Below are 12,156 nucleotides of genomic sequence, written 5' to 3' on the forward strand. Positions count from 1 at the left end.
AAGATGGAAGACAGATTTTTAGCAAATTATATATTTGTATATGTTGAAAAGAAGATTGCTTTAAAATTTACTTCAGAGATAATAACTAATGATTTTGGTTCAATGAAACATCGTAGAACAAGTTTAAAAATATAAAAATTTTAAAATATATACTTGAATGGTAATTTTTATATAATATAATTATTAGTTTGACATATATGATATAAATTACATTTTGTTAATTTTTTGTTATTTTATATTTTAATTTATTTTGTGTTTAATGTGGTCTTCCTCCTATAAAATTTCTTATTCCGCTATTGGTTAGTATGCTTTTTCACACCATAATTATTACGATTTAAATCAATTGCAAAAGACGATAATGTCATCAATACTGCATTTGGTGTAATTACTAATTACAGGTCTTGAACTAGAAATTAGGCCAAAGCAACTAATTAGGAATTTATAGTTAATCTTTCAAAATTTTCAACCATATATCTAAACTTGGGATACAACTAAGTCATCCTCATATTGGGAAAATTTTACAACAGTTCAGCATTTCCTATCATAAAAGAATCATACTTCACAAAATTCGAACCGAGAACAATAACAATAAAAATCTTGTAAAAAAGTTTTTCTATTCACTTGATTCCACAAATCTTGACTTTTATAGTATACTATTTTATAATTCTGCAAAATCAGTAAATGAACAAATGAAGTCATTAACTATATCTTTGCTTTGAATTTGATTTTTTATCTAGATTTTTTCTTAATTTTTTTCTTGTTGTGAAAACTAGAACAAAAAATTTTTTCAGAATTTTGCAGTCCCATACATATGTGTTCGGCAGATCAGTTGCTGAACGGTTCGGGTTGTGATCCGGGATGATGGTAGGGGCTCGTCAAGTCGTGGACTGCCGATCAGCGGTATGCGAGGTCCCGAGTACTTCGCGTGAGAGGAGGGTGCCACCTGCAAAGACACTCCGACGCTCTTGTCAGTAAGGTGCACAGGCGGAAAGAGTGATAGAGTATGTGACGTACCTCTGGGGAAGAGTAAATCTTCCCCTTATATATTGTCAGAGGTGGGCCCTGTGAAGGCAGGCCCACTATTCCCGAGACGTTCCCTTCACAGCTATGGGTGAGCTGTCACGGACGCGTGTCCGGGTTGGTGATGGAGCGTCCTAACCCCTGACCGCTCGGGTTGGGTGGAGCTCGGGTCGGCCCAAGCCAGCGGAAAGTTTGGGCCGGGCCGTAACAGTGCCCCCACGCGCCAGTGGTAGCCGTGAGGACTATTGGTGGCGCGTTTGTCTTCTTTCTTCACACGTCATCAGATCGGCCGCCCGTGGGGGACGTGCTCCCTGCGCACGTGTCTTTTGGTTACTGAGGTAACCGCTCATCGCTTCGTTCTCCGTGCTGAGCATTGAATGCTCATAATGGGTTGAGAAACCCCGTATGCAAAGACCATTTTGCCCTCAGTCTTTCGCGCTTCCTGGGAGGCAGTTTTAAATAGTTTATCTCTCATTTTTTCTTCTTTTTTACGCTCTTGCCTCTCCCATTTCCTTGCTATCTCCTTCTTCTTCCCTCAAAAGTTCCAGAGTGTCGCTGCAATTTCTACGAACATCTTCCTCTTGTCCTTCCAGTCTTTAACAAAATCCAGGTAATCCTCAGACCTTCCTCTTCTTCGTTCTGTCATTGTATGCTTGCTGTTTGTGTGTGTTTGTTTTTGCTACCTTTTTGGGTTTTGTTGCTACATGGCTTTCTGATGATAGGTAGAGTACTAGGGGAGGGGTACCATTCCCGGGTAGGTTTTTAGGTGGCTTGCTTGGTTCATATTTGATTTTAACTGCTCAGTAGGACGAACATAGTTTCTGGGTATTTTCCGGGCTTCCGATCTCGTAGACTAACGGAATGGTACCCCGCTGTAGGTATGCCTCGTGTTGTCTCCCGGGCTTCCCCTTCCACGGCGAGCTATGATTCGTACGCTTGGGTAACCTCGGATGTAAAGGATTCGCCAAACCAAATGGATCTGACGGAGTTGACGGAGTTCCGGCAGGCCAGATACTTGTGCGGGGGAACAGACGACGAGGCCAATTATGAGACCTTCGTGCCTGCCCCCCATGAGCGGCTGTACGAGGTCAATCTTCATTCTCCCCAAATTGCCGACTGGATTTGGTTTTACAAATCCATGTTCACCCAGGTTGGGGTTCGCCTTCCATTTTCCGAATTCCAGATGTCGCTCTTAAATCGGATATCCGTGTCTCCGTCACAGCTCCATCCAAACAGTTGGGCTTCTATCCGATGTTTTGAGATGGTTTGTGAGTATCTCGAGCTGCCGGTGTCGGTGGATGTCTTCCTTTTCTTCTTCAACCTTACCAACCCTTCCAAACAAGGGAAAGCGAGGAAAGGGTTCCTTTCTTTCCGGTCTGCCCAGGGTAGGAGAATATTTGGTCTGTTTGAGGACTCCTACCATGGGTTTAAAGACAAGTTTTTCAAAGTCCGTCCCGTTAGAGGTCGCCATCCCTTTTGGTTATCCTTAGAGGGGGAGCGTCTCATCCCCACTTACTGGAGCTTTGGGGCGGGGTCGAATCCTTTTATTAAGGTAACATATAAGAGGATGTCCTCAGTAGATAAGCAAATAGCCGATGTGCTGTTCACTCTTTTTAAAAAGAACCTTGTGAATCCTCATCTCCTTATGGGTGAACGGGAGGCCACCAGGAGCTATATCCGTGAGTCATCTTGTTTTCTATTTTTGTGTTGTTTATTATTGTTTGCTTTACGCGATCTAACGGCTGATGTGTTTGTTTGTTTGCCGCAGTGGAAATGTCTGCTACAGTGACGGGTCTCGAGAACCTGATGAAGACCTTCTTCGAAGAAAGCAATGACGAGAAAGCTGAGGAGAAGGATGCTGGGAAATCAGTTGGACCTTCTGGGGAGAAGGAGGACCAGACTGAGCCTCCTCCCCAGGATACCGATATGTCCGGTGTGAACCCAGAGGGGGTGCAAGCTTCTCCTCCTCCCGAGGTCATCGTTAGCGGTCATTCGCCCTCTGCTCCTCAGGTGGATGACGATGTGGAACTCATCCACACCCCTAAGAGGCGGAGGGCGTCTTCGAGCCCGGAGGGGGCTCTTACCATCATGGAGAGGAATTTCGATGCCACAACTTTTATTGACTCGCAGCTGATCCCTGGGAGAGAGGAGCATTTCCACGGGACTGACCTAGCCGGGCAGGTGAGATGGATGTATCGGACTTTGCTCCGGGGGGCCGTGATAGCTCGAAAGGCTGAGTTCGAGTTGTCGAGAATGCAGGCCCTCCGGAGGAAGCTCGAGTCTTCTGTCCAAGCAAACAATGACTTCAAGGCACAGGTTGAGCTGCTCCAGGGTCAGCTGTCTGAGATGGGGGAGAAGCTCAAGGCATCCGAGGAAAGGACGACGTCTGCCGAGGAAAAATTGAAGGCTTCCGACGAGACGGTGGCCCGTTTGGCCGAGCGAGAGATGAACTTGGAGAGCCAGCTGAACGCCGCCCAGGGGCGTGTGGCGGCCTTGGAAAAGGAGCGGGACCAAGCCGTGTCGTCGGCTAAAGCCGCTAAAGTTGAGGTCGAGGAGCTCAGGAAGAAGCTGAAAGCGACCAAAGAGCAAGGGAAGAACGCGATCTCTATGACTGAGGACGCCCTGAAGGCTCAGGTGAAGATCGTGGCACCCGAGTTCGACACATCGGCTATTGGGGTCTTCAAAACGATCCAAGACGGCAAGATTGTTGACATGCCTAGGAAGTGACCTCTTGTAACTTAAACATTTTGATGTAGATTTGTTGAACGTTCGTTGCGTGTTTTGTAATTTGATACTTCGTAACATTTGTGTTAGGTTAGTTGTATGGCCGAGTGGCCGTTACTATCTTTCGCCTTGCTCGTCGTATTATTTTTGTTACCGCCTTTTCGTGGTGGGCTTATTGCTTGTGCCCGTTTTGTCGTTTTTACGTTGGTAACGATTCGGACCGATTTGGTCGTGTTGTCGCCGTGTTAATTATGGCTATGGTCCATTTGGCTCTCGGGGTGATCAGTCCCGGGCTGCCGTTTTAGGACGCAATCGTGTGAAACGCGTATTGGGAAGCAACAGATAAGTAGGAGAATGTTTTGACAAGTGAGAATTAATCATCAGCTAGGCAAGCTTGTTAATACGGCAAGTATTCAATAAGAGTAAATAGCTAAAAAGTGACTAAAAATTAACATGTGAACAGAGCAAGCATACATAAGTCCGTTAGGCCTCCTGGTCGGTTTACCCGAGTCAGGAGTAGAACCTTCTCAGGTTACCTGCATTCCATGTTCTAGGAATTTCTTTGCCGTCAAGTCTCTCGAGCTTGTAGGCACCCTTGCCAAGCACCTCTCTAATTCTGTAGGGACCTTCCCAATTTACCGCCAGCTTTCCTTCCCCAGGAGTCGGCAGACCGACGTCGTTGCGTCGCAGAACGAGGTCTCTTTCCCCAAAATCCCTCCTGAGGACTTTAGCGTTGTAGCGCAGGGCTATTCTTTGTTTCAATGCTGTTTTTGACAAATGGGCCATCTCCCTCGTCTCCTCGACCAGGTCCTTTTCTACCGCTTCGTCCACACCTGTGAGCAATAGCCGCAGGCTCGGTTTACCGATTTCGACGGGTATCACGGCGTCGACCCCGTACGTTAGGCGAAAAGGGGTTTCCCCCGTAGCGCTTTGCTCGGTTGTTCGGTAGGACCACAGGACCGAAGCGAGCTTGTCGGCCCATGCGCCTTTCTTGTTGTCTAGGCGTTTCTTGAGGCCAAGTAAGATGACCTTGTTTGCGGACTCTACTTGTCTGTTCGTCTGGGGGTGTTCAACTGAGGAAAATTTTTGCTTTACCCCTAGGCCGGTGAGGAACTCCGTGAATTTCTTGTCAGTGAATTGTGTTCCATTATCCGAGATGACGACCTCCGGGATGCCGAACCGGGTTATCACCTGTCTCCACATGAATTTCCTGCAATTAGAGGAAGATATGCTGGCCAGCGGCTCAGCCTCTATCCATTTGGTGTAGTAATCGATGGCCACTATGAGATATTTGACCTGTCCTGGGCCAACCAGGAAGGGTCCTAGAAGGTCGACTCCCCATTGAGCGAAAGGTCGTGTAGTCGTCAGAAGGCTCAGCTCGGAGGCCGGCGCCTTGTGGAAATTGGCATTTTGTTGACACTTTACGCACTTTCTAACGAATTCCCTGGAGTCCTTCATCATTGATGGCCAGTAGTATCCAGCTCGGATGAGCTTCCTCGCTAGGGCTTTGCCCCCGATATGGTGGCCGCAACATCCCTCGTGGACTTCTCTAAGTACGTAGTCCGTCTGGTCGGGGTGCAAGAACTTCAATAGGGGCTGGCTGAGCCCCTTACTGAACAGTTGCCCTTGTATAATTGCATATCTGGCCGCCTCCCTTCTCAATGTTTTGGCCGCCTTTTCATCGTCAGGCAACTTGTCGAGTTCCAAGAAGTTTATGATGGGGTCCAACCACGAGGGGCTTGACTCCGTCGGATGGAGGGCGACCGTTGGCTCCTTCACCATGCCCTGGATGAGAGACCGGTTACCCGCTCCTGGCTTCGTGCTCGCTAGTTTGGACAGGAGGTCCGCCCGTGTGTTCCTTTCTCTTGGGACGTGTTGGATCCTGACCTCTTGGAACTGACTTGTCATTTCTTTAACCTTTTCCAAGTATTTTTGCAGGAGGGGGTCCCGGGCTTGGTAGCTTCCGTTTACTTGCGAGGTGACGACCTGTGAGTCACTGCATACTTCGATCTTTGTTGCTCCGACTTCCCGAGCTACTATTAGTCCGCTTAGAAGAGCTTCATATTCTGCCTGATTGTTCGACACAGGGAACTCGAACTTGGTCGATTGCTCGTAGATGACTCCTGCCGGGCTTTCTAAGATGACCCCGGCTCTCCCGGACGTTTGGTTGGAGGCCCCGTCCACGTGGAGCCTCCACTGTGTGCCCGTTTCCTCGGGGGGATCACCCGTGACCTCAACCAAAAAGTCTGCCATTGTCTGGGCCTTGATTGCGTGCCGGGGCTCATATTGCAAGTCATATTGGGAGAGCTCGATGGCCCAGGTCATCATCCTACCAGCCAAATCAGGTTTTTGGAGTACTTGGCGAATTGCCTGGTCCGTCCTCACGACTATACGGTGACCCTGGAAGTATTGCCTTAACCTTCGAGAGGAAGTTAGGAGTGTCAACGCCAGTTTTTCCAGTTTGCTGTACCTCAGCTCGGCTCCTTGTAGAGCCCTACTCACGAAGTAGATCGGCTGCTGAGCTTTCCCTTCTTCTCTTACAAGCACCGCTGCAAGCGCTTCCTCTGTTACTGCCAGGTAGAGGTAGAGTGATTCTCCGGCCTTGGGCTTCCCGAGCACCGGAGGCGCTGCTAGGATCTCCTTGAAGTGGTTGAATGCCTCCTCACACGCTGGGGTCTATTCGAATGCTATTCCCTTTTTCATCAGATTGAAGAAGGGCAGGGCTTTTGCTGCCGATGCACCGAGGAAACAGGATAATGCCGTCAGTCTCCCCGCCAATCGTTGGACATCTTTGATACAACCCGGGCTCTTCATCTGGAGAATCGCTTGGCACTTCTCGGGGTTGGCTTCTACTCCTCTTTGGGTGATCATGAATCCCAGGAACTTTTCGGCCTCCATGGCAAAGGCGCATTTGAGCGGGTTAAGCCTCATGCCGTGTTGCCGGAGGGACGCAAATACGCCCCCCAGGTCGCTCAGGAGATCGTCTGGTCGTGTGGTTTTTGCGAGGATGTCGTCCTCGTAGACTTCCACTGTCTTGCCTATAAGCTCACTGAATATCTTGTTCATCAATCTCTAGTATGTGGCGCCATCATTTTTTAGACCAAATGGCATTACTTTGTAGCAATAGGTCTCTCCTGGCGTTATGAACGCCGTTTTTTCCTCGTCGGGTCGGTGCATCGGTATCTGGTTGTACCCAGAATAGGCGTCCATGAAGCTCAGATACCAGTACCCCGCCGCTGCGTCGACGAGTGCGTCAATGTTGGGCAGGGGGTAGCAGTCCTTAGGACATGCCTTATTGAGGTCAGAGTAGTCTACACACATTCTCCACCTCCCACTGTGTTTCTTCACCAAAACTACGTTCGACAGCCAGGTCGAGTAGTTCAATTCCCGGATGAACCCTGCTTCAAGGAGGCTGGCCACCTCCTCTGCCCTTTCCTGTGACATCTTTCTCTTCCTCTGGGCCACTGGCTTGGCTTCTGGTTTGACGGCCAGATGGTGTGACATGAGCTGGGGATCTATCCCTGGCATGTCGGCTGGCGTCCAAGCGAAGAGGTCGGCATTGGCTCTGATCATCTCCATCAGAGGCTCCTTTAATTCATGGGGAAGGTTTCTGTTTATGAACGTGAACTTCTCGTCCCAATCACCAACCCTAAATTTTTCCAAATCCCCTTCTGGCTCAGGTCTGGGCTTATCTTCTATCCGGGCGTCCAGGTCGGCGAGGAAAACTCCTGAAGCTTCTTTGGACTTTTTCCTGAGAGAGAGGCTGGCGTGGTCACAGGCGATCGCCGTTTCCAAGTCTCCTCTGATGGATCCTACGGATCCGTCATCAGCAACAAACTTCATCACGAGCAGCTTCGTACTAATGGCAGCCCCCAGGTCGTTGATGGTTTTCCTCCTCAAGATAATGTTGTAAGCTGTGGAATCTCGTAAGATTACAAAATCGGCCATCACAGTCCTTCGCCTTTGCCCTTGCCCCACGGAGGTCGGGAGCGAGATGATTCCATCTGGCTTAATGAAGTGGTCTCCCAATCCTACCACACCGTACTGGTGGGTTGCCAGATCGGCATCTCGTAGTCCCAGGGCATCAAAAACGTTTCGAAACATGATGTTCAAGTCTGCCCCCATATCCACCAGGATCCGCTTGACGAGGCCGGTTCCGACCCTGGCCGTGATGACCATGGGGGGACTTTCCGGCATCTCGTCGAACCATTGGTCTTCGGGGCCGAAGGAGATGGATGGGAGTCCCCGGGAACTTCTGGCAGACGAGGAGGAGACCGCGAGGACCTTGGCATATTTTTTCTGTGCCGATTTCGACCTTGGGGTGGAGTTTCTCGCTGTTACTACGTTCACCACCGTGAGACCGTGGTCGTCCCCCTCTGGTTCTCGGCGTTGTCTTGCCGCCCGGGAGCTGTCCTCGCCTTCGTGATCCCGATTGCGTCTCCTCGGCTCCCTTATAAGATGGGAGAAGTCGGCAAGTTTTCCGTTCCTGATTGCCTGCTCCAGGGCATCTTTTAGGTCGAAGCAGTCTTAGGTTTTGTGTCCGTATCCCTTATGATATTCGCAGTAGAGGCTCTTGTCTCCCCCCGTCCTGCCCTTCAGAGGTCGGGGTTTCGTCAGTATCCCCTTCTCTGCTATCTGTTGGTAGACTTCTGTGATCGGTGCCGTGAGGGGGTGTAATTGGTGAATTTCCCGACTCAGGGGAATGGCTTCGAGGCTTTGCTTGGGCCGCCGTCCCTGGCGTGTTCCCTTAGTTTTTCTCTGCCTTCGTAGTGCCAGGTTTGGTTGTAGGCGGGCTGTCGTTTATTGGCAGCCACGACCCGGCTTACTTCCTCGTCGTTGATATACTCCTTAGCCACGCACTGGATCTCCTGCATTGTCCAGACTGGCTTTGTAGTAAGGTGCTTCCTGAAGTCCTCATTCAGGAGCCCATTCGTCAAGCATAAACTCGCCACTGAGTCCGTCAAACCGTTAATTTCCAAGCATTCGTCGTTGAAACGGTCCAAGTATTTCCTGGTCGGCTCCCCGGCTCTTTGGGTCACCCCTAGCAAATTGATCGGGTGCTTGGCTTTGGCGATCCTGGTTGTGAATTGAGCCAGGAAGGCATGGCTGATGTCAGAGAATTGGCTCACCGAGCCCTGTGGGAGGTTATTGAACCACCGTATTGCAGGTTCCGCCAGAGTGACCGGGAAAGCGCAACATCTTACCTCATCTCCTACTCCTTCTAAGTTCATCCTAGCCTCGAAGGTCGTTAGGTGCTCCAGGGGGTCCTGCGTTCCATCGTACCTCATGTCCGTCGGCTTGTCAAAATGTTTTGGTAGCCGGACCTCGAGTATGGAGCGGTAGAATGGGGTGGCCCCTATTATCACGTGTCCCCGGGTGTTCGTTCTCCCATCGTCGTTCTCCCGACGAGCGTCTTCGTCCCCTCGGTTTGTGGTACGCCGTCCTTCGCACCTGGCGTAAATGACGGGGTCATGACGCCTTCTCGCGCGCCGTCTCTCCCCAGTGCTTTCTGACTCGACCTGGGGGCTAGGCATGCGCCGGGAGCGGCTCCTAGAGCGAGAGCGGGAGTGACTCTGTTCCGGGGTGCGCCGGTCGCGTTCCCTGTCTGCTAACCGGCATTCTAAGTCTTGCATTCTATGGCGTAGATCTTGCATTATTCTGGCGTGGTTGTCGCCAGTCCCCCCGAAGGGGCGTCTCTCGTGCGCTTGGGTTGTGTCCCTCGGGGGATCTCGGATGTTGTCGGGTTCCCGTCCCGGCGGTGTCGCCTCCAGGTACGGCCTCGCGGCTCGCCTCCGTTTCGACTAGCACAAAATCCATGGACGAGTTCCCCACAGACGGCGCCAATGTTCGGTAGGTCGGTTGCTGAACAGTTCGGGTTGTGATCCGGGATGATGGTAGGGGCTCGTCAAGTCGTGGACTGCAGGTCAGCGGTATGCGAGGTCCCGAGTACTTCGCATGAGAGGGGGGTGCCACCTGCAAAGACACTTCGACGCTCTTGTCAGTAAAGTGCGCAGGCGGAAAGGGTGATAGAGTATGTGACGTACCTCTGGGGAAGAGTAAATCTTCCCCTTATATATTGTCAGAGGTGGGCCCTGTGAAGGCAGGCCCACTATTCCTGAGACGTTCCCTTCACAGCTATGGGTGAGCTGTCACGGACGCGTGTCCGGGTTGGTGACGGAGCGTCCTAACCCCTGACCGCTCGGGTCGGGTGGAGCTCGGGTCGGTCCAAACCAGCGGAAGTTTTGGGCCGGGCCGTAACAATATGATATACAATGCACTCTTATTTATAAACGAGCCCATCATGATAAATCGTTCTTGTAAAAACGAATTAGCTAATCTTGGTTTTTCTAATAAATTGAGGCGACTTAAAAAGTAATTTATAGGCGTCTTCTTCCTATAAGAAATCGTTATAAGCAAGAACAATTTATAAAGAGCCTCACTCTTAAAAATTATTCTAATCAAGGACGATTTATATGTCTAACATACAAAGCTAAATTAGTTTTGGTTACATCGATTTATTATGATACTGCACTAAATTGTTCTAATTCAGAACGATTTATATAAGAGAAATTCGCAACCTCACTTGAAATAGAATAAACATGTAATATTGGAGTCAAATCATTTTAAATGTGCCATTTACCCTAAAAGAGTACGTTGTTATGGTAAATTTTAGAAAGTTAGATTTAATGGTGTTTGTATAGTTTTTTTGGAGTGTTTGAAAATGCTCTAGATTGTAGGGGTGTAAGTTACCGAACCGGACCGAAAATTATCGCAAAACCGAACTGAAATTTACAATAACTGAATAAAAAACCGAAAAAACCGGGTTTTTTTTTGTTTTTTTTCGAACCGAAGAGTAAGGATTCAGTAGTGCGTGTTTTTTCTAAGTTGTCCTTTAACCTAGGAATAAAAGAGCCAATCAGCCACATCCTTAACTTCTTCTCCTTTTACGCGCAGCACACCTACAAAACACTTCCATCTCCCATTCTTCCACCTCTGACCTCCATGCTTGAGAGAAGAAGAGCCTGAAGGAGCCAGAGAGTGCCGTCCGCCATCAAGGAAGTCGCCTATCGTCGCTGGAAGTCGTCCATTCATTGCTGTCGTAGGGTCGCCGTCGCAACAAACCCTAAGCCGAGCAGCACTCCAATCCAGTCCATCGCTGAGCAGCAGTCCGTCGCCAACCCCTCTCCTGCAAAAAGCATTTGAATGTCTTCTTCGGAGGTATTGTTTTTAGTGATTTTTCAGTTTTCCATAAGTCCTTTATTGTTCAGTATATATAATCATGTAAGTGTAGCTGTTTAAATCCAGAATATACATGATGAGTTTTGAATATTATGTAATTAATTTTGGTGTCTTTTTGAATATATATATGTAGTTGTCTCTGTTTGTTTAGTCATTTAAATTCTGTTGATTGGCTTTAAAAATGAATTACTTTTGGTTCTGTTTATGAGCTGAGCTATTTTGGTTTTGTTTATGAGCTGTTTAAAAATGAATTGTAAATCTAAATTGTAAACCTAAATTTCAGCAAGAATTCATCATGTGAAGTAACTTTCAAACCCGAGGGATATTTGTGCCATGAGAAATTCATTATAAAAGATCAATGATGTGGAAGTGGAAAAATGTTTCCACTGCAAATCATATTTTTCCCTTAGTCCAACTAGATTTTTGTTTTTTGGGTTAGAAACAAGTTTTTTTTAATGCACCAATAATTAATAGACTTCCAAATGCTCTGTTTCATGGTCCATTTTAGGTCTATATCAAAGTTCTACAAAGATGCAAAAAAAAAAAGAAATAGCAGCAAAAAGTGATCGATTTATAAAAATGTAGTACACATTATGAACTTCTTTTACTTATACGCGTGGCTAATATGTTTAGCTCACAATAGTCACATCTCAGGTTCAAATCTCAGTTGTAGTTGGATTTTAATAGAACCTTTAGTGTGTAAGTGAGTGAAGGGGGTTGATTATATGCTGATTATATGCTGTTCAAATCTTTAACATGTGTAAACCACCTTAAGTATATGCTGATTCCTTGAATTTGTTGGAAGGGGGATATTAATTTTTTTCTCCCAATTTTAAACAAAGTTGGTAATCTATAACATGTGTAATAGAATACAAATACTATATTTACATAATTCTCTCTCACACACACACTATTTTACATGACTTTTTTTTGTTTTCACATGACTTATAATTAATATGTTTCACAATTTGTTGTTGTGGCTTAAATTGGTTGCATATATATGTTTCACAGTTTGTTGTTGTGGTTTAATTTGGCTGCATTTATATGTTACGCGCGTGCGCGCGCGCATACACACACACATATATATTTGTTGTTGTGGTTTAAATTGGCTGCATATATATGTCTGCATATGTATGGCTCCTTTTATGGTTTATATTTATAATTTATAATCTA

At 47.7% G+C, this 12,156-nt stretch overlaps 1 protein-coding gene across 1 annotated transcript; it reads right to left on the reverse strand.

Moving 5' to 3' along the window:
* Window positions 1–4,254: 4,254 nt before the first annotated feature.
* Window positions 4,255–9,398, reverse strand: LOC148575028 (uncharacterized). Its single transcript, XM_088506019.1, has 5 exons — window positions 8,571–9,398; window positions 7,102–8,238; window positions 6,505–6,816; window positions 5,749–6,420; window positions 4,255–5,136 (listed from the first exon to the last, which is right to left on the reverse strand). The coding sequence occupies exons 1-5, from the start codon at window positions 9,396–9,398 to the stop codon at window positions 4,255–4,257; spliced, it is 3,831 nt and encodes a 1,276-aa protein (XP_088362145.1).
* Between the last annotated feature and the right edge of the window lie 2,758 nt (window positions 9,399–12,156).

The sequence above is a fragment of the Arachis ipaensis genome, chromosome B2 (genome assembly GCF_059453495.1).
Source record: "Arachis ipaensis isolate K30076 ecotype BB chromosome B2, ASM5945349v1, whole genome shotgun sequence".
Lineage (NCBI taxonomy): Eukaryota > Viridiplantae > Streptophyta > Magnoliopsida > Fabales > Fabaceae > Arachis > Arachis ipaensis.

Excerpts from the sequence above, each read along its gene's own strand:
- LOC148575028 (XM_088506019.1), bottom strand. The coding sequence starts at position 9,398 with ATGCAAGATCTACGCCATAGAATGCAAGACTTAGAATGCCGGTTAGCA. Across the intron at positions 8,239-8,570 it reads AGTATATCAACGACGAGGAA|GCAATCAGGAACGGAAAACT; the intron begins GTAAGCCGGGTC and ends GCCCTGGAGCAG. Across the intron at positions 5,137-5,748 it reads TCGGAGCAACAAAGATCGAA|GCGCCGGCCTCCGAGCTGAG; the intron begins GTATGCAGTGAC and ends AATTTCCACAAG.